General features: G+C 42.6%; 1 protein-coding gene across 5 annotated transcripts in view; it reads right to left on the bottom strand.

Annotated features, from left to right (window-relative positions):
• Positions 1-879: 879 nt before the first annotated feature.
• The window catches only part of Siah1 (siah E3 ubiquitin protein ligase 1), a 27,033-nt gene continuing 5,285 nt past the window's right edge, over positions 880-22,627 (bottom strand). For 3 of the 5 annotated variants that reach the window (XM_029558396.1, XM_029558397.1, XM_008822624.3), the window contains exon 2: positions 880-1,945. In XM_029558396.1, the coding sequence (XP_029414256.1) occupies positions 1,095-1,943 (849 nt within the window). In that variant the 5' untranslated portion in view covers positions 1,944-1,945 and the 3' untranslated portion in view covers positions 880-1,094. Of the gene's footprint in view, positions 1,946-4,887; positions 4,908-5,256; positions 5,363-22,627 lie in introns of those variants that run through there. The other 2 variants (XM_008822623.3, XM_008822625.3) reach the window with 2 other exon arrangements.

Here is a 22,627-nt window from a genome sequence, read left to right as displayed (position 1 = left end):
AAACATGTGATTTTCCCAAGACATTTGAAGAGGAGAAAGCCTGATTTTTTAGTATTTATATAAATCAGTGGTTACTCCCTAACCTAATCTTTCAAATTTTAAACATGTGATTTTCCCAAGACATTTGAAGAGGAGAAAGCCTGATTTTTTAATCTTTATATAAATCAGTGGTTATTCCCTAACCTAATCTTTCAGAGTATAATCTTTTATATAAATCAGTGGTTACCCCCTAACCTAATCTTTCAGAGTATAAGCCTGAAGGCATAACTCACATGGGAGAACAAGAGAGTGATGAGACAGCAACCATCCGTAGCTGCATCAGCTTTGGACAAGAACTCTGATCTTACCTTTCCTTTCTGGAATTCCTATCTTCACAAAAGAGCTGAATTTAAAATATGTCTAATAAACTGATTTAAGGAGAAGTATGTATTAAACACAAACTCTGACATAAGCAATTATGAATATCAAAAAGCTACTAACTTAAAAAATACAAAAAAGGGAGAAAAACCTGAATTACAGAAAAGTCAAATTTATTTAATGAAAAACTAGAATAAAAATTAGCAAATACACACACACACACACACACACACACACACACACACACACACACACGCAAAAAAAAAAAACAAAAAAAAACAAAAAAAAACCAGCAGCACTATGTATTGACTCACAAAGGGGAAGGCAGTGGTCCATGACCACGCAGATGGCTTGTCAGTTAAAGGAAAACCAACCACACACGTGCACACGCGCGCAGACACGCCCCCAAAAAATTTGTTTTCAACAATACAATCATCTACAACAAACACAAAGTTCAGAAATATTTTACAATGCTTCCTTTCTTAATACAAAAGTTGCCCATCTTGGGTGTATATATATATATTTTTTTTTCAGTGGTTTACTGTTGAATTATTTTTAAATATATTAGTGTTATTACATGCAACTGTTTCCTGTATTTAACAGCCTTTCTTTTATTTACCTTCATGTGTCTAGCTTCTACCTACCCAGAGTCTTAGGTTGGCAAGCAGATGGTGCTTTATTCTCTGTAAAGTCAAATGCAAGTTTGAAACACTGGCCAGAAATGTTTGATTGCCATTTCAACACATGGAAATAGTTACATTGATGCCTAAATTGCCGTTTTCTGCAAAGAGCTGTGCAATGCTGGTATCAAAGACTAGGCAGTCACTATTCATAATGGCTGTTGCAATTCCCTCATGAATAGATCTCGGAGTAGCTTCCCAAGTCAATCGCCGCCTATGACCATTTAGCTCAAGTCGATAAGCAAAATTTTCCGCTTGCTTGCGTGTTCCTATCAGCTGTACAATCGCGAAGAACTGCTGGTGGCCATCGTATTTTTCCTGTTTCTCTAGGACTAGCATAAAATGAAAGCCAAAACAAGACTGCATCATCACCCAGTCAACAGCACCAGGAAGGTTAATGTCCGTAGCAAGGAAAACTATGTCTTCTCCCTGGAGGGTTGTAATGGACTTGTGTTGATGCATCAGGTGGGGCATGACAGCATCCAAGGAGCCTTGCCACTTACAGGAAGCACCAGGGCAGGGACAGGAATAAGGCCTGAACTCACAGAGCTCCTCGTGGTCTGCTTTCTCTGTATGTGGCAGAGTTATTTCACATCCAGAAGAGGCATATTTACAAGGGAAAAGTACTGAATTGGCCACTTTCTCCATAGCCAAGTTGCGAATGGATCCCAACGGGCCGCGGCAGGTTGGACAACACGTGAGTTTTGGGCGACAGTTGCTACAAACAAGATGGCCACTCTGACACTGAAGAATGGGTGGTAACACATAGTCAAAGCAAACGGGACACTCAAAAAGACTCGCCAAGTCATTGTTGGATGCAGTTGTGCCAGTCAGGGCAGGCACCCTCTGGGATGGTGGACACTTTGAAGTGCCAGTGGGTAATGCTGTAGCAGTCTGACGGCTCATTTCTGTAAAAAAAAAAAAAAAGAAGAAGAAGAAAATAAAAGGAGGCAAGAGAACAATTACACCTGTAAGTTATTCTTATAAATAATGTACACATGCCAGAGATAGTCCTAAAATTAACTTATTCTTGTAAATAATGTACACATGCCAGAGATAGTCCTAAAATTTCATGTAAAATTTCCTGTGAACAGGAAAAAAAAAAAAAAAAAAAACATGGCTTAAAAATAAGAATTAGGCTAGAGATGGCTCTGCAGTTAAGAGCACTGGCTGCTCCTTGCAGAGTTCCCAGGTTTAGTTCCCAGCACCCACATGGCAGCTAACCATAACTCTAGTTCCAGGCGATCCAACACCCTCTCTCTTCTAACCTCCGTGGGCATGCATGACATGGGCGCACTTACATACATGCAGGCAAATACTCATATATATCAAATAAAAAATATTTTTTAAAGAAAAATAAGTATATATTCCAGCCCAGCCATACAGCTCAACAATTAAAGGTACCTGCTGCTAAGCCAAGCCTGATGAACCAAGATGGATTTGAGCCAACTCCCACCAAGATGTCCTCCACAAACATGTCATGACACCTGGCACCAGCGCGCCACCACCCTCACATACATAACACACATATGCACAAACCAAAACATAATAAAATGTACAAAAAAATATGCAAATAAGTTACGTGCTAAATGTTAATTTTTATTGTTGAAACTGTTACGAGTAAACCTTTTCAAAGTATTCTAGAACATATTTATAATTCCCTTCGGTTAAAAAAAAAAAAAAAGGTACTGAAATTTTTTAGATGAACTACACAGAATAAGAAATGCTAAAATAGGTGTGCTAAAAGGTGTGGTGGCACACACCTTTGATCCCAGCAGAGGCAGGCGGATCTCTGGGAGTTCGAAACCAGCCTAGTCTCCATAGCAAATCCAGGCCAGCTGGGGCTACAGGGAGACCCTGTCTCAAAAGGATCAGAAAAAAAAAAAAAAAAAAGGGAAGAAATGCTAAAATGAAAATTGAATCACAAAGAACCATGAGAGACACTGTTAAGAACTTAAATACAGGGGCTGGAGAGATGACTCAGTGGTTAAGAACACTGACTGTTCTTGCAGAAGACCCGGGTTCGAATCCCAGCACCCACAAGGCTGCTAACTGTCCGTAACTCCAGTTCCAGGGGATCCGACAGCCTCTCTGTCCTCTGAGGGCCTTGCATGACACGGGTATACTTACTTACATGCAGGCGTAACACTCATACACATAAAAATAAAATATTTTTTAAAAATTAGAAAAAAAAAGAGCTTAAATACAATAAAATTCATTTTGAATGGACTTTTTCTCCCATTTCTAAAAGTCTCTACCTCCATCCACTCTAGACAGCTTCAGGACTTAAAGGATAAGTCCCATGCAGTTTATCTGCCAAAAACCATCAGAGTACTGACTTAGAGCAACTCTTCCTAGCAGTAAATAGCATCTTCTGCAGAGGTACATTTTGGGAACAGGGCTCAGGGAGTCACAGGGGAGGAACTGCTGCCATCCCATTATCTGCCTGCATCTCCTAAATTTTTTCTCCAATTAGCCAGGTATTATTTTATTTCAATCAGTTCCCACCTCAAAGGTTAGGGAGATAAGGGAGAAAAGGAGAGCCGACCTTAAGTAAACATTATTGCTATAGTGTTTAGAGAGTGTCTCACTCTACTCCACTTCCATTCTGCAACTAAATCTCATATAATACAAGAGGAAAGGGGACTCAAACTAAAGGTAAAAGCACCACAGAGACACAAAAACTGGGTGGAGATGAGGGATAGATTCAATGGGTAAAGAACTCCTGGGAGGTCACCAATGTGGCTGCAGTTTCACCACAACTATAAACATGACTTCACAAATGTCATCTGGAGAAAGGTCAGCTAGTGCAGGCGACCCCAATATAAGCAAAATCAGCTCCTTTACCCAGAAATCTGCCTTTGCTGGGGTATGGCAAGCCATTATTTGTCTCCGAAGTTGTCAAAAGATCAATGTCCTAAAGAGTGCAGCCGGTGACTACATTAAGCTCTAATTCTACTTTACAGCCTCAGATTTATTATTTCCTCTCAATAATAATCATTCTACGACAAAGAACTTACAAATGTGACCAAGTTAAATATAAACTGGGTTGATTCCTAATTGCTCCAGGTTATCAGGAGACACTGTAAATGATGGTCCTGGGAGTGGTACAGAAGGGTTTTTAATTATTTTGTGACTAAAACAATAACTGAATTCAAAGGGTAAAAAAGTGTTAGCAAGTATCAAGGTGGGCATGGTGGCACACGCCTTTAGTCCCAGCACTCCAGAGGCAGGTGGATCTTTGAGCTCGAAACCACCTCGTTCTACAGAACGAGTTCTGGGTCAGCTGGGGCTACAGAGAGACCCTGTCTCAAGAAGAACAAGTATTTAGCACGTAGGAAGCCCTCCAATTTCACCCCAACACACACAGAGAGTGTAATGAAATTCCATCACAATGTCTCAGAGTCATAGTATGGACATGGAACAACATAAAGTCAACCCTCATCATCTGGAGCCCTGTGTAATCCTGGTGAGACTATGGAAGAGCTCTCCTGTAATCCAGCTTCCTTCTGAGGAAATACTTTATGCATATGATGATCCATCCATTTTAGATGAATTTTAAAATAATGGGCTTGGCATTGCCAAAACACATCTGTTGTTCCACATCTACTCCACTGTATGTTATATGCAGCTCAGTTAAAGGAACATCACAGTAACTAGAACTTGGTTCCTTGAACACAAAACAGCTGCCACTGCTTTTCACGTTACAATTTACATCAGAGGGCTCGGTTTATAAACACGATGTAGTCACTGTGCAAGAGAAATACTTGCTCAATTTCTTGACCTAGCAAAGTACTTCTAACATTTAACAGCAAAAGTTCAGAATGATATTACAATGCATTTTTATTACCTTCCAAACACTGTAGAAAGTGCACATTTCTATTCAAAGTGTGATAAATAAATGAAATTAACTTGAACAGTCTGTGCTCCTTGGGAATGGTATTACAGTCGAGAAAACTGCTAAAACGTCCCAGAGTTAAAAAGGTGGAACATAACTCCATCTTGAGCCCCAAAAGGAAATCTCAACCATGCAGCAGAAACCAAGGATAAACCCTGCAGAAGCCCTGACATAACCTGAAGTTTGATTTAAAGTACAGTAGTTCAACTGAACCCTCACTGCGACCTCATAAAGCCTGAAAGGTGCAGCAGCCGTGAGCCAAAGCACTGCTTTACACTGTCCAGCTCGCGCTTCAGGAACCCGCTCCTTTAATGTCGATACCTTTCTTCTTCCTCGTCCTAGCCCTTGGCAAGCAAGTGAGCAGGACTCCCCTCCACAAGTGCAGAAATTGTCCCGGCGGCTTTCCAGTCATGAGCAGGTGGAAGGCACGGCGCGGTCTGCCAGCCGCAAGGACAGCAGCCTGCAGGAGAGGCCCCTGCGAGGCCAGAGCACAACCGCTCCAGGTCGCGCCTGGGGTCCGGCTCCTCGCCATCCACTCCCAGGGCAGGGCGAAGAAGGCCCTGTCCCAGAAGGACCCACACCTCCTCAAAGCTGAGCAGCCCTAGGCAGAGCAGCTCACAAGCTAGTCTTCCCCAGCCTCAGGGGCTGGGCACCCCAGGACGGAGGAAAGGAGGGGCTGGGGCTGCAAGGAGCAGGCCACCACCTGGAGCAGGGCCTCCGGGAGCCCAGGAAGGCCGGCAGGCTGGTGCGCAGGGAGGATCAGGAGCGCAGGAAGGAGTCTGCAGGCCCGCGGGGCGGGGCCCTGAGAGGGGGAGGGCTGCCCAAGCCCCGCCCGCCAGCCTGGCACCCTCCACCTGCCTGCCTGCTCAAGCAGGCGCCACCCCGACCACGAGAAGCCTCAGCACTTGGCAGCCGTTTAAGTCAGGTGGAACGCTGTTTCTGGAGGTCAAATGGTCTCGGCAGTTTCTTAAGGTTTCAATACAGGAAATATCTGGAACGTATGAGAAGTGTGCATCCACTCAAGGGCACTTAACAGGATTACACTTTCCAAGTTAACCATCAACACTGGTGTTTTCACTGAGTAAAAGCTTTCTCCCTAACTCACCCAATACTTAGCAGGCCTCAACTACCATTTCCCTCAATTCTAACTTCACTTCTGTGGCCAGCGTATTTTAAACTCCCCCTTCTTGTGTACTGAGAATACTAAGCACTCAAGACTTAAACTCATACTTATGCCAAATTGAGATTATATTCTCTTCCCACTCTGGGAAAACTTTCTTAAATGGCATCATTAAACTAGAGTAGCTTGCTTTGTTTTTAAACAAGCGTTTTACCCTTGCCCATAAAGTCCTGTGGGCTTCAAGCTTGGACTGTGTGTCTGCTAGAGAGAGCTTCAAGTTTAACCTGGCCTTACATCATGCTCAGAACAGCCTTCAAACACAAAGGAGAACTGATAGTGAGTCCCGTACATTACCCTCTTGAGCAACTCAACCCAGGTCACTTCCCCACATTTACTTTTTTCGATCACTTCAACCTCATTTTAACATTAGACTGCACAAGGCATCTTCAGAAACAGAAATACAACTGGAAACAGATACTGTCTGCCTCACAGACTAATGTTATGATAACCTGTTTGTTGTTTTTTTGTCTTTGAGACAGGGTCTCCCTGTGGCCCCAACTGGCTTAGAACTCACTATGTAGACCAGGCTGGCCTCAAACTCAGAGATCCATCTGCCTCTGCCTCCCTAGTGCTGGGATTAAAGGCATGCACCACCACACCCAGCCCGAAAACCTCTATTTTAGTGTTGGTGGCATTTTTTTTTCTTTTCTTTCTTTCTTTTTTTTTTTCAATCAAGGGTCTCTCTCCCTGTAGCTCCAGATGACCTGGTACTTGCTATGCATGCCAGGCTGGCCTAGATGTCACAGAAATCCACCTGTGGTGGGATTAAAGATGTGGGCCACCACACCCAGAGAACCTGTATTTTAAATATTCTAATGTGTATTAACTCTAGGTAGGTCTTAAATTTTCTAGAAATTTCAACAGAGCAACTCACAAGCACAATTTAGAGAACTCAAATACCTACAACAAGCTAAGGGGGAGGCTGATTATCCACAAACAAAAGACGCTCAATTTACTGCCTGCTAAATACCCCAATAACATCCTGACAGCAAGATTTAATAATCTGAAGCGGTGGAGAAAACCCAGGAAAAGGAGCAAAGATGGGGACAGCAAGGAGAGAACAAAGCCAACTCCAATTTATTTGAAAAGCATTTGCTTTACTTCCAAAATTCCATTTGAGACTTCCACTGGAGAAACAAATCCCTACTTAGAACTTCAATAGTTGATAAAATGTAGAATAACAAGAGTCACCTCCTAGCAGTTGAAAAGGAAGAACGGGCCCCCAGACTGTAGCAGTTCACAAGCTTATTGTGCTTACCAACCATCTAGGAGTCTTGTGAAAAATGCAGATTCTAACTTTGCAAGTCTGAAATTGGACCTGACACTCTGTATTTCAAACTATGGAGGTTTTTTGTTTTGTTTTGTTTTGGATTCAAGCTCAAGTGTAACCAGCCTCGCCTGGCCAGAATGAACATTTTCTAAAGGGATCCCCAGGCTCCCTTTTTAGCTAGCAGACTACCCAAAGAGGGAACCAACCCCAAGATACTAGAATTTCCTGAAGCTAGAGGCAACAGTGGAACAGCAGGAACCCTAGAAAAAGATTTACTGTCCTTCAGATGACCTCCAGCACAGACAAGGATCTCAGACAACAGCAGGTGCCAGGGCAGAATGCTGTTACGCTTCTCTCTTGCCTTCAAGGTAAGCCCTACCCTCCCTTAGGATAAGATGGACCCTCTTCCCAATCTGGCCATACTGAATCAATCTTTCTCTACTTTTCACTTTTATTTGATTAAAGTTGGTTTAATCAATGACAGGTGTGACCCTGAGTCTAGGAACACAAGGGTCTCAAATATGAGGACCACCACAGCTGACTTTCTGCATTTTTTCTTTTTTTTGGGGGGGGGGTCTTTTTGAGACAGGGTCTCCCTGTAGCCCCAGCTGGCCTGGAACCCGCTATGTAGAGCAGGCTAGCCTCAAACTCAGAGCTCCACCTGCCTCTGCCTCAGAGGGCTGGGATTAAAATCATCCAGAAATGGTAGTCCTAGCCTAGCATAGTAGGGCAAGCCTCTAATCCCAAACTTCAGAGGGAAGATGGGGGAGGAAGGGCTAAAACCCTTGAAATCTTTTAAGTGTCTTCTTTGCTAATGAGATGTCTGATGGTTTGGAACTGCAAATTAGCTAAAGAACAGAACTAATCCCTATGGAACATACTCTGTCATTCAAAACATGACATTTCAGCTACTGGATTTTCAGAGGGGAGCTTCTTGGCTAGAGGTAAGATTTGAATGCTATTTATACAGTGAAGTCTACATAAAACCGTACAAGGACAGAACCTGGAGAATCTCCAGACAGAAGGAAACACGGAAATGTGGGAGGGTATGCACATTCTTCCGCCTGACTGTTCATGTGCATTCTTCAGAGAACATTTCTGACAAATACAATAGTGTCCCTGATTCCTGGAAGGAAGGAGTCTTGTGACTCCTTTATCCAGCCATAATTTATTGTTGGTCAGAAGTATAGGTTACAATCTGAGACTTAAGTCTGGCATCTGAAGTCAGGGGTCAGCCTTATGAGACTCAGACCTCCTGCTGTGGGATGGAACTTCAGGGAGAGGGTGCAGAACCGAATTAAAGGGCACCCATTGGTGTTGGCTGGAGAGCACAGGCTGTAGTAAAACCTCCACATAGCTGAGGTTCAATGTTCTTAAGAGAAAAGCAGAAAAAGTGATATTTTTCCCTGCTACCTTCAGCAAGGTACAATGACTATAGTTTTTAAATCATACCATAAGAAAACAGTGAGATTAACAGTAGAGTACCAATCCCAGCCATGAGGAGATTTCTGCAAAGCGGGTGTTGTCTGAGACTTAACACGTAGAAAAGAGAAGTGGATGGAGCTGGAAGGTTTGCAGACTTTTCTCTTTTCTGCCTTTAGAAGAGACCAGAACAAAGTGAACATTGAAGAACAGTAAACAGGGAGAAGCCGAATAAGCGAAGAACAGAGCAATGCTGTTGTTGTCGTCGTCGTCGTCCTCCTCCTCCTCCCCGTCCCCCTCCAGTTATTGGTCTGGTGTGTTCCTTTGTCTTTCACTTTTTTTTTTTCTCTTGAGACAGGGTCTCCCTGTAGCCCCAGGTGTCCTGGAACTCACTAGGTAGACCAGGCTGGCCTGGAACTCACTGTGTAGACCACGCTGGCTTTGAACTCACAGAGATCGGCCTGCCTCTGCTGGGATTAAAGGCAAGAGCCACCTCCCCCGGTGAAATAGAGCGATGTTGTTAGTGAAGCTTTGGTGGGTCTGGTCAGTAATCCCAGCTACTTTGGAGGCTGAGCAGGAGGACCACAGTACAGAGCTAAAGCAAATTCAAGAGCAGCCTGGGCAACCTAATGAGACCCTGTCTCAAAAACAAAAACTAAAAATGACTGGGGATGTAGCTCAGGGGCACAGTGCTTACCTAGCTGGTGGGAGGAACTCTGCTCGATAAACTTCCTGTAAGAGCCAAGAACAGAGGAAACAAAGCCCGGTGGTGCATTCCTTTAACCTGAGTCCCAGGCCTATACAGTCTACATATTAGCCACTTCCAGACCAGCCAGGGGGCACACAGTGAGACCCCATCTTAAAAAATGGGAAAAGAGCCAGGCGTGGCGCACGCCTGTAGTTCCAACACTTGGGAGGCAGAGGCAGGCAGATCTCTGTGAATTCAAGGCCAGCCTGAACAGTCAGAACAAAGAAAAGAGTGTATATGGTTAGGCTGTAGAAGGCTAAGAAAACTTCGGAGTTTTCAATTTTCTCTATTACAAAGAAATCCTCTCTGGATAGGAGGCAGGTGCTGAGGAGGAGGAGAAAGATGGAGGTTTTGGAGAGGTCCCTCCTAAATGAACTCATAGCAGTTCTTTCTTTTTTGTTTAGGTCATGCCAAGGCACTGCAGAGAGAAGCAAGTCTATCAAAGGTTAAGACCCCTAAACCTACTGCCTCTCTTCAACCCAAAGAAAGATAATCTGCCATTAGCTTAATATGTTCTCCATGAGAGTACACCAAAACCAAGACTGTCTAAATGAGAAGCTGGAAAGATGACTCAGTGGTAAAGAACACTTGCCACTCAATCATAAGGACCAGGGCTCAAATCCCAGCACTCACATCAGCCAGTTCACAAAGGCCTCAAATTCCAGCTCCGAGGAATTCAACACTCTCTTCTGGACTATATAGGTAGGACCCACACAGGCACAAAGCACACAGACACATGCACACACACAAATAAAACAATTTTTTCAAGAATACCTAAATGAGTCTCAGCAACATCAAGTGCTGCTGAGCATGTGGAACTCTGAAACTCTCAGTATCTGCCACTGAAAATGCAGAACGGTACAGCCCTGTCTTTACTGCAGTCAGTTCTATTAGAAAGCACTGCTTGACATCCTACTTCTGTTTTACTACTTATCCTTACATTTTATTACAATGTATCTACAGTGACATCAACAATGAAACGTTATCAGTACCCCAAACAAAACACTTTCTATGCCAATACAATCCAAGACCCTCGGTCAGTGCCTGAAATTGTGCACAGTACTGCACCCTACATATACCATGTTTTCTTCTATATCCATACCTATGACAAAGATTAGTTTAAAATTTCAGCAAAGTGAAAGACTACCAATAATTTACTGTACGTCGCAACAAACCTGGAATATAGTTAAATTTCTTTCCCTACTAAATCAAGAACTTTATTTTCTCAAAAAAAAAAAGCAGCTTCTGGAGGCTGGAGAGATGGCTCAGTGGTTAAGAGCATTGGCTGCTCTTACAGAAAATGAAGGTTTAATTCCAAGCACCCACATGGCAGCTAACAATTGTTCATAATTCCAATCCAGAGGATCTGATGCCATCTTTTGACCACCGCTGGCATTGCACAACACAGGTGCATTCACATACATACAAATAAAATATATATACACATAAAAGTAATAAAACTAAAAAATATATGATAAACAAAGGGACCTTGCCCTCCTTCTTGTCCCACTCCTGCTTTCCCGCCACAGATCGCGGGACTAGCTTCCTAACCCAGACTAGCTTAATCCTCTATCATAGTTTGTTAGATCCTCCACAGATAGACCCCACCTCCACCTCTATCCTCCACAGGCTAGCTCCACCCCACCTTGCCCTTGGCCTCCTTATCTTCCTGATGCAGAACCATCTGCCTACTACCCTGGGAAGTCAGACAACTGTCTGTAACTCCAGTTCCAGGGGACTCTGATGCCCTCTTCTGACCTCCTTGGTCATTGCATGACACAGGTGCACTTACATATACACAGACAATACACTCTTACACAATAAAATAAAAATAAAATATTTATAATTTTTAAAAAAGCAGTTTCTGGCCTCTCTTTGAGATTTGAATTGCTGGTTACCATAGAATTTTTGAGTCACTTTTTAAGTCAAACAAGGTTGCTTGGATTTAACTACTGTGATACCAAGATTATTATCAAGATAGTCTCTCTTCTCAGTGGACAATGTGATAATGTATTTGGCTCCTGAGTTACTAATGGATGGGTAGAAAAACAGCCTGGATACCCTAGACAAGGAGGATCTGTGATCAAAGTGAGACAAGAGGTGATTCCACCAGGTGAATTTAAAATTATGTATTCTTTCCAGAATTATCCATAAAATATTTTTGGATTAGTTGATCACAGATAATCAAAACTTCAAATGACAGATAAAGAGCCAGGCATGGTGGCCCATGTCTTTAATCCCAGCACTACAGAGGTGGAGGTAGGTGGATCTCTATGAGACCAGTCTGGTCTCAACATTGAGTTCCAGGCCAGCTGAGGCTACAAGGAGACCCTGTCTCAGACCAAAAAAAAAAGAGAGAAAAGAAATGACAGATAAGGGAAACTACCGTAATAAAGTTTTTCCTTTCCCATTTACCATGCTAAAGGATGTACCATTTTCTCATGTAACCACAGGACTTCAAGAAAGGTATGTAAATGATTAACTCTCTGCCTTAGCAGTCTGAAAATCTTGCTTAGAATTTTAGTCTTAGCAAAATTCCTTTTCCTCTTTAGGACTATGTGACTCTCTGCTCTGTTCTAGTATTTAGTGAATATAAATAAATAAATAAATAAATAAATAAATAAATATGAAAAGCAATATATGTTGGTTTTCAGATAATCTATACCCCCAATAGGTTAAGTATAGGACTCTATCCTTACAGTAATTTCTAGATACATTAAGCATTCCTAAATCTGAAATCCAAAACGAGATGACACTGAGAAGTTTTATTTTATTTTTTATTTGTTAAGTGTTATGCCTGCATGTATGTAAGTGCACCCGTGTCACGTGATGCCCAAGGAAGACAGAAAATGGTGTTGGATCCCCTGGAACTGGAGTTATGGATGGTTGTTAGCTGCCATGCAGGTACTGGGATTCGAAACCAGGTCTTCTGCAAGAGCGGCCAGTGCTCTTAACTGCTGAGCCATCTCTCTAGCCCCAAGTCTTACATTTTTAGCCCGGTATAATGGTACATGCCTTTAATCCCGGCACTCAGGAGGCAGAGGCAGGAGGGCCTCTGTGAGATGGAGACCAGTCTGAGATTGAGACCAGTCTGGTCTACAAGTTCCAGGCCAGCTGGAGCTACAAGGAGACCCTGTCTCTCTCTCTCTCAAAAAAAAAAAAGGCTTTTATTTTGGAGCATTTCAGATTTCTAGATTACATACACTTAACCAATAAGGTCTACACAAATATCCCAAAATTTGAAATACTTCTCTAGGTTCAGTGAGGCACACTGGCCCTGGACACTTATTTCTCTCATACACTTCTGTGTGTTTGCTTTTGTAAGAGAATAGGTAGCCAAGGATGACCTTAACTCTTTATCCTCCAGCCACCACAATGAGTTTTATGAAGTGCTGGGAGTTGGACCCAGAGTTTTATCCATGCTAGACAAAAACACTACCAACCAAGCTATACCACTAGCCCCGTACTATTAACTCCAAAAGAACCTGCATGCTAAATTGATTCCACAACTGCCTCAAAAGTAAAATGTAGCAGTTTTTTAGTACATATTAATTTGGTTTCCAATAGTTTTAGTTCCATTTGCTAATTTTGAGCTGTCACCAACATCTGATGGAGCTGACACATCATGATCCTGCCTTATAAACTCTGTAGTGGAACAATTTTTCCTGTCTTAATCTTCTCAGCTTCCTCAGATCACTGCTCTTCTCCCCAAACTTCTGAAATTCAGAGGTGCCCATGGTCATCTTATTACACTGATAACTTGGATGATTCATTTAACCTTATAGTTTTAAATTCCACCAGTAACATAAAATCTTTACTTCTAATCCAGATTTTAAAAAAACAAAATGGGCTAGAGATGGTTCAGTGGTTAAAAAGCACTGGCTTCTTGTGCTGGGTGTGATGGCACATACCTTTAATCCCAGCACTTGGGAGGCAGAGGCAGGTAGATCTCTGGGAGTTTGAGAGTTCCAGGGCAGCTGGGGCTACAGGGAGACCCTGTCTCAAAAAGACAAAAAAAGGCAGAGTGTGGTGGTACATCACGCCTTTAATCCCAGTAATCTGGAGGCAGAGGCAGGCCTCTGAGAGATCAAGGCCAGCCTGGTCTACACAGCAAGTTCCAGGCATGCTGGAGTTATAGGGAGACCCTGTTTCAAAAAGATTTTAAATAAGAAAAAAAAAAAAAATACTTCCAGAGAAATGGTTCAGCAGGAAAAGGTACTTACCAAGCCTGATAACCTGAGTTTTATTCCCAGGACCCATACAGTGGAGAGTCAACTGCCTCAGATGTCCTGACCTCCATCCACACAGGCACCTACACACACACACACACACACACACACACACACACACACAATTGAAATGTAATAAAAAATTTTAAACCAAAAAAATAAATAGCAACTGGTGCGTTGCCTGGTGACCCCTCTCTTGCTCACACCTAAATAAATACACATCTTTATTCACTTTGACCCCTTTTCTCACTTCGCAGCCACCTCTACTGTTTCACTGTCTCTTCTACAGATAGGAGTACTTTCCACAGCCTATACAATTTACTCATGTTTACTGATGCAAATCCATCCAATCCTTGCTTGGAAGGTGTAATTTTTGTCAGGTTCAGTGATGTATCATCTATCTCAAACACGTAATTCCTAGTACACACAGCATAACCTCAATAAATATTTGTTGGATGAATAAGTAGAAAGCAAAAGAGCCTTGTACTTTTGAACAGCAATATTCAGTTACAAAGCACCGCAGCAATGCTTTTTAACCTTGTGAAGAAAATTACTACCCTGACACTGGCCCAGACGGGACTAACACTGGAAGGTTGAAGGCAGAACAAAGGTGCAAAGCTTCAAAACGCCACTTTCTCTAGACAGGTTCTCAGGAAACTGGGCAGGCTCTTCAAACAAAAGGGAATGAACCCAGAGAACAGGGACTGCAGTCCACAGAAGACTAAAATAAACTCAGGATGGTAAAGGAAATTCCAAGAGTAACAACTTTATACTACAGGAAGGTGGGGACCTAAGAAGTCTGCAAGCATGCAAACAACTTGAATGTTTCGAAAAGCGACAAGAACGTGTGGCAACATCGAGAGTAAAGCACAGAAAACAACGTAAAGCAAACAAAAAGGTACAGCAAGTATTAGCTGTGAGAAACACAGCTTAGAGGCTGGAGAGCTGGCTCAGCAATTAAAAATACTGAATGTTCTTGCAGAAGGCCTGAGTTCGAATCCCAGCACCCATATGGCAGCTAACAACTGTACGTAACTCCAGTTCTAGCTGATCCGACGCCCTCTTCTGACCCCCTCGGGCAGTGCACAACACAGGTGTACTTCCATACATGCAGGCAATACACACATTTACATAAAATAAAAATAAAATATTTTTTTAAAAAAAGAAACACAACTTAGAGGTTGGAGATAGCTCGGTGGTTAAGAGCAATGGCTGCTCTTGCAGAGGACCTGAGTTTCATTGCCAGCACCCACATGGCAACTAACAACCATCTCTAACTCCAGTTCCAAGGGATCTGATACCGTCTTCTGACCTCTGCGGGCATTGCACACAAGAGTGTATTTACATACATGCAGGCAACACACTCATACATATAAAAATGAAAAATAAAGCATTTTTTTAAATGGGGCTGGAGAGATGGCTCAGCAGTTAAGAACAGTGGTTGTTCTTGCAGAAGACCCAGATTTGAATCCTAGCACCCACATGGCAGCTAACAACTGTCTGTAACTCCAGTTCAAGGGGATCCGATGCCCTCTTCTGATCTCCAAGGGCACTGCACGACACAGGTGCACTTAACCTATGTGTAAGCAATACACACACATAAAATAAAAATAATAAATAAAATTTTAAAAAAAAAGTTTGGGGCTGGAGAGATGACTCAGTGGTTAAGAGCACTGACTGCTCCTGCAGAAGACCCGGGTTCAAGTCCCAGCACCCATATGGTGGCTACAAACCGTCCTTAACTCCAGTTCCAGGGGAATCCAAAGCCCTCTTCTGACCTCCAAGGCATTGCACAACACGGGTGCACTCACATACATGCAGGCAACACACTCATAAACAAAATAAAAACAATAAATCAAAAAAAATTTTATTAAGTTTTAAAAAAAGAGGCCAGATGGTGACGCACTTTTTTTTTTTTTTGGTCTTTTTGAGACAGGGTCTCCCTGTAGCCCCAGCTGTCCTGGAACTCACTGTGTAAACCAGGCTGGCCTCGAACTCACAAAGATCCACCTACCTCTGCCTCCCGAGTGCTGGGATTAAAGGCATGCACCACCACGCCTGGCTAATGGTGGCGCACATCTTTAATCCCAGCACTGGGGAGGCAGAGGCAGACAGCTCTCTGTGAGTTCCAGGTCTACACAGTGAGTTCCACACCAGACCCACTACAAAGAGAGAATAAAAAGAAAGTGGTTAAAATGTGATCCATGTAACAGAATACTATGGTGCATTAAAACAGTTGTGTATTTACACATGTAAGAATGAACTGCTCAAGTTCCAGGCCAGCTGGGGCTACAGGGAGACCGGACTCAAAAAGACCAAAAAAGACTAGATAAGACAGATTAGCTAGATACATAGACAGACAGACAGACCATACAGATCAGGGCCCGGCACGGTGATGTACACCTTACTCAGAAGGCAGAGGCAGGTGGGACAGATCAAGGCCAGCCTGGACAGGTTAGATCCTGTCTCAAAAAGACCAAAAACAAAAAAATAAAATAAAAAGTACAAACAAGTTTAGAATCAGAAAGAAAAGAGGCCATGGGAATCAATTTTAAAATACCTATGACTGATTCAAAGCTCACAGATTACACAAATATTTACAGTGGCTACTTTTTCAAAACGCAGATAATGAATCATGGGAGCAAGTGAGCCTCGTCTATATTTCTCAGTTCATAGACTACTTTGGGAATAAAAAGGATAGCATTTAATTTCTTAATAACTTATTTATTATTGTTATGTTTATGAGTGTACTGCCTGCATTTAAATGCATTCATGTCATGTGATGCCCACGGAGTCAGAAGAGGGTATCAGATCCCCTGGAACTGGACTTGTGGATAGTTGTTAGCCACCATGTGGATGCTGGGAATCCAACCCAGGTCCTCTGCAAGAGCAGTCAGTGCTCTTAACCACTGAGCCATCTCTTCAGCTACACATTTAAATTTTTTAAATCACCTTTGACCATGCTTCTATTTTCCTAATGAATTATTGGTGACTTCCCATGCAAAATAAAACACAATTCAAGAGTTGATTTTGCCCACTGCTTTCATTTCTTTAAAGTTTTCTTCTTTTTTTTTTTTGTATTTTTGAGACAGGGTCTCCCTGTAGCCCAAGCTGTCCTGAAACTCACTATGTAGACCAGGCTGGCCTTGAACTCACAGAGATCCACCTGCCTCTGCCTCTGCCTCTGGAGTGCTGGGATAAAAGGCGTGCGCCACCGAAAGTTTTTTCTTCTTAAAATGTCCAAAGTAGATGGACACTTGAGAAAACAGTAATTGGGCTGGAGACATAGCTCAGTAGTTAAAAGCACTTGCTGCTCTTGCAGAGCACCTGAGTTCAATTCCCAGCACCTACATCATCATACATCTCACAACCTCTAATCCAGCTCCAGGGGATCTGAAACGTCTGGTCTCTGAGAGCATCAGCACTCATGTACACATACCCACATACAACACAGATTCACACACATACACATAATTTAAAAAAAAAAAGCTGGGCATGCACAACCACACCCGACCATAATTCATACACATTTTATAAATCTTAAGGTTAACACTGTAAAAATAAGGCAAGATAAAATATACCTGACTGCCCCTAAGACAAACGATAATAGTCTGAAGAAATGAACTCACAAGAGAGAGAGAGAGAGAGAGAGAGAGAGAGAGAGAGAGAGAGAGAGAGAGAGAGAAAGATAACCAAAATTGCCCCTAAGTCAAATCAGGACCTTTTGGAAATCTTTCAAGTAAAGCTAGAATATCTAGCAAGTCTAAGTTTTAGTCAGATCTAAAGAAGCAAAAGGTAAAACACATAGGAGAATCCATCAATCTTCTAACAATTCAAAGACTATTACACCAATTGTTAAAAGTAATCTTTCAAAGTCAGTCTTTCCAAGTTTTTTCCAAGTTCCAGAGTTAGCGCTTAGTGTTGGCTCACGTTCACTACGTTTCATCCTATCAACCACCACTAGCTACGCTTGTTGATAGGAAAATAACTACCAAGTACAGGGAGACACTTCCTATAAAATTCAATACTGACATTAAGGTCTTTTAAGAAAGTATTTCTCAAAGCTGGGCGTGGTAGCGCATGCCTTAGTCCCAGCACTCGGGAAACAGAGGCAGGCAGATCTCTGTGAGTTTGAGGCCAGCCTGGTCTACAGGCCAGCTGGGGCTATTGGGAGCCCCTTTTTAAAAAAAAAAAAAAAAAAAAAAAAAAAAAAAGAAAATATTTCTCAGTCCCTGGTGGCGGTTCACTCACAAAATATCGGTACTTCAGAGGCTGAGAGCGAAAGACTGCTGTTAAATTTGAAGCCAGTCTAGGCTAAAGTGAGAATCTCACAGAAAACCAAAAAGCAAAAAGAGGGGAAGAAAAGGAAGGGAATGTTTTTCACCATTAGTATTTGTTTACAAATACAGATTCATTTTCCAAAGACTTTACTCTTTCCAGTTCACGGGCCCAAGCCCTCTGTCCAAAACAAATTTGCTTGTAAGCAAAACTACCAATAAGTTCAGCATGTCAAACGTAATGAGAAGTCTACCTGAATCATTTAGTCATAATTCATCTCCATTACTCAACCTACAGCTTCTGTGGCCTTATGGGAAGAACACATGCACACAATGTGTAAGTACATGATATGATGTCATTCAGCTGGTAACCTTGTCAGGAACAAACTAAATAATGCCGCTGAATCTCACAAGAACTAAAACAGATGGGAAAGAGTACTGACAACGTTGTTCATTCATGTAAAGTTCAAAAGCAACTCAAAGCCATCTGCAGTGTTCAAAGTCCAGAGGTGGTTTCCTAGTGGGGCGTGGTGATTAGATGAGGGAAGAGGGGGTTTCCGGTAATGTTCTGCTTCTTAATCTGGGGGACCAGTTACAACAGAGTAATGTTAACTTTGAAAAAATCCCAGGTGTACACATGATTTGAGCACTTCCCTATATGTACGTGCTAAATATCAACTGAAAAGTGTACATTTAAGAACCAAAGTGCGTCTTTCACTTGCTCTAGTGCTCTCCTAGGATCTCCTTCAACAGCAATCAGGAGTCCTCCAAAGCTAACATGGTATTTCCTCTTTGTTCAGCCTATCTCTCCACTTCTGACCTGCCACAGTACTATACTGCACTCACTGTCTTAGTAATCTCCACTGAAGGGTTCACCTATCCTTTCAGAAAAGACAACAGAAGCATCAAAGCCTGTCTCAAAAAGACTATATGATATTTTTCTACCATTAGGCCTACAAACAACTTCTCTCCCTTTAGAACCCCAGAAGGGACCCTGCCCCTAGCGTGCCCTTTCTCCAGTGGGTCATTCTCTCCAGGGCACAATGTCCCCCATCTGGCTTCTGTGCCACTGCAATCTTTCCTCTGCCTTAGAGTCACAGACATCTCAACTCAAACACATCAGAACTCTGAATTTCACAATCTGGTCTTTAACTTTCTTTCATGGCACCACAACCCACCGCTGCACTAACCAGAATTCTAATTCCATCCTTCCCTACCTCTCACATCTAACACATCAGCAAGTCCTATAAATTATGTGTCCCAAATATATCTCAAGTCATCCACTTCTCTTCACCTTCACTGCCACCGCACATCAATGATCCAGGTCATGACCAGCAACCATTGGTTAAAGAAACAGTCTTCTAACCAATCACATCTCTAAACTCCTAGAGGAAGCTTTAAAAATGAGTGGATTACATCTCCCTGTAACTAAACTTGAGAGTTTTCTCGGCACTCTTAAAAACCACATTCCTCACACTGACTCATCAGGATGGGATGCCCATCTGCCTCCTCCCTCAATTCATCCTTCATCCTTTCACTTCAGTAACATTCTCCAGCCTCCCCTTTCAAAAGTCTACCTCCAGTCCCTTTATACGCAAGCAGCAGCTATCTCTCCCACTGACTCTACTTCAGTATCTTTGACTCCTTTTATAGTACATATAACAACTTCGATTCCTCTCTAGAATGTACGAAGTATCTTAGCTGCAATCAAACATTTAAAATTATTTAAGCTCTAGCCGGGCATGGTGGCACACACCTTTAATCCCTGCATTCAGGAGGCAGAGGCAGGTGGATCTCTGGGAGTACAAGGCCAGCCTGGTCTACATAACTAGCTCCAGGCTAGCTGAGGCTACAGGGAGACCCTGTCTCAAAAAGACTATATGATATACATATAAGAGCTGTCAGACAATGTGTTTTTGTTGTTTTGGGGTGTTTTTTTTTTTTTTTGGGGTTTTTTTTTTTTTTTTTTTTTGTCTGTTTGATGCCAAGTAGGCAGTCTCTGCTCTCAAGGATTTTTTAAAGTCAAGCACAACTGACAGGTGACAGGGCCAAAAGAAGCACTCAGGTCTGACTCTTAAGGCCATAACTGTGTGACTCTTAATCACACAATTACAATACCACTTAAACTTTAGGACCTGGAAGAAAGAGGAATATACTTAACAGCTATTCATGAAGTACTAGAAACTAAGACTTAGGTTAGTAATCTGCCTAAAGTAGTGCAGAAACTGAAGATTAAATATAATGGGGGCAGGCGGCTGGAGAGATGGCTCAGGGGTTAAGAGTGCTTACTATTCCTGCAAGAGGACCTGGTTTCAGTTCCCAGGGCCAACATCAAGTAGCTCACCACTATCAATGCCCCCTTTGGCCTCTGAGTGGTTACATGTGGTAGACATAAACTCAGGCAGGCACACACACGCGCGCACACACACACACACACACACACACACACACATCAAAAAGAATTTTTTTAGAAAAATACAATCGCAAAATATTTTTTAAAAAGGGGGATGGGGGCTGGAGAGATGGCTCAGCACTTAAGAGCACTGCTCTTGCAGAGGACCCAGGTTTGATTCCCAGCACCCAGATGGCAGCTAAGAACCGTCCTTAACTCCAGTTCCAGGGGAATCCGAAGCCCTCCTGACCTCCACGGCATTGCAGGACACGGGTGCAGTCACATACATGCAGGCAATACACTCATAGACATGAAATAAAAATAATATTTTTTTAAAAAAGAAAAATACACCAGGAGTGGTAGCGCACGCCTTTAATTCCAGCTCTCGGGAGACAGAGGCAGGTGGATCTCTTTGAGTTCGAGGCCAGCCTGGTCTACATAGTGAGTTCCAGGACAGCTGGGGCTACAGGGAAACCCATCTCAAAAACACCAAAAAAAAAAAAAAAAGAAAAAAAGAAAAATACAATGGCAAGCAACAACAGAAATGTTAAAGTCTGGTGTTCGGGAACAAAAGAATCTAGTTTGAAGCGGTACAGCAAAGATGAAGCACTGGGGATAAGGCTAGAAAAGTGTTTAGTCAGTGTGAGGGTATCAGTCATTTAATGACTATTTATTGAGCACCAAACTGTATTCCAAAAATAGTGCAAAACTCCAGCCAAGCAAGTGAACAAGACTTAAGTCTCAGAGAGATTACAGCCTATGTGGGGAAGCAATCAACTACAGAAAAATAGCATCTCAGGACACACTGCACTGGGGACAAGCGGAGAGCTTTGGGAACATAGAGAGGAATCCAACTCAACATGGGGAGTCCAGAAGAGCTTCTCAACTAAGGATGGCTATGCTATTGAGAGTTCAGTAGGAAGAGAGGAACTTGGAAGTACACAGTCCACGAGAAAGACAGACAAGCAACGAGAGGCCAGCTCGGGTGCAGCTCTGTATCTACCAAACATAGCAACAGCTTGGGAATACATTCTGAAGGCCTTTTAAGTCAGGTTCACCTAATCAGAAAACTCATTTACATTGATACTAGTAGACAGCCATAAGAATAGCTAAAATCCCAAACACCGACAACACCAACTACTAGTAAGGATGTGGACCGACAGGAATTCCCATTCACAGCAGTAAGGAAATCTTGGCTGCTTCCAAGTTTTGGCAATTATGAATAAAGCTGCTATAAACATCCGTGTGCAGGCTTCTACAGGTACCAAGATGTTGACTCCTTTAGGTAAATACAAAGAAGCATAATTGCTGGTCCCAGAGTCTAAAGTGCAATAGACAGTACATCAAGAAACATGTACAGCTGTGCATGGTTAGCAACCACCTTTAATCCCAGCACTCGGGAGGCAGAGGCAGGTGGATCTCTGTGAGTTCAAGGCCAGCCTGGTCTACATAGTAAGTTCCAGGCCAGCTGAGCCTATAGGGAGACCCTGTCTCAAAAAGACCAAAAAACAAAAAAAGCTTAAATCCATGTTAAAGTATTGTTCATAGGCATTATTTGAATTTTGAAGTTGGAAATATCAAAATATCTCACAAACACTCCATGGAATGCCCCTACTGAGCAGTTTACAGGAACAAACAATTGCTACACACAGCAGCTTGAATGGCCTCGAGGGCAGACTGTGATGTGGATGAACAGCAAGGTTTCACGATGTCCTCTCTAAAACACTGTCCAAATGACAAAACATAGAGGTATGGAGGGGCTGCTGTTTGCCGGGAGTTAGCCAGGCAGGTATGGAGGGGTGAGAGGGGGGTCTCTGAAGTACAAAGTTTGTTTCCTAACTGTGGTAGTGACTACATCAATTTGCACACATAATTAGGTGAGGGAAACGGACATAGCTTGCTTCCACACCAGTGTCCTGGCTATCATACTAAAGTGATACCCAGTGTGACCATTGGGGGGAACCTGGGTATGAGGCCTTATACATTTTTTGCAGCTTCCTGTGATTCTACAATGATTTCAAAATAAAAAGGGCTTTGGGGGAAAAAAAAGCTTTAAAAAAATCATCACATACCATTACAACCAAACTTCTCATTTTTCTCCCGTTTCTTTGTTACAATGTTTGCATAGATTGATACAGTCTTTGTCTTTGGAGTCCCTGGCACTCTTTTTTTTT

Source organism: Nannospalax galili, unplaced genomic scaffold, assembly GCF_000622305.1.
Source record: "Nannospalax galili isolate Female #2095 unplaced genomic scaffold, S.galili_v1.0 scaffold108, whole genome shotgun sequence".
NCBI classification, from domain to species: Eukaryota; Metazoa; Chordata; class Mammalia; order Rodentia; family Spalacidae; genus Nannospalax; species Nannospalax galili.
This window is presented reverse-complemented; position numbering and strand designations above follow the sequence as displayed.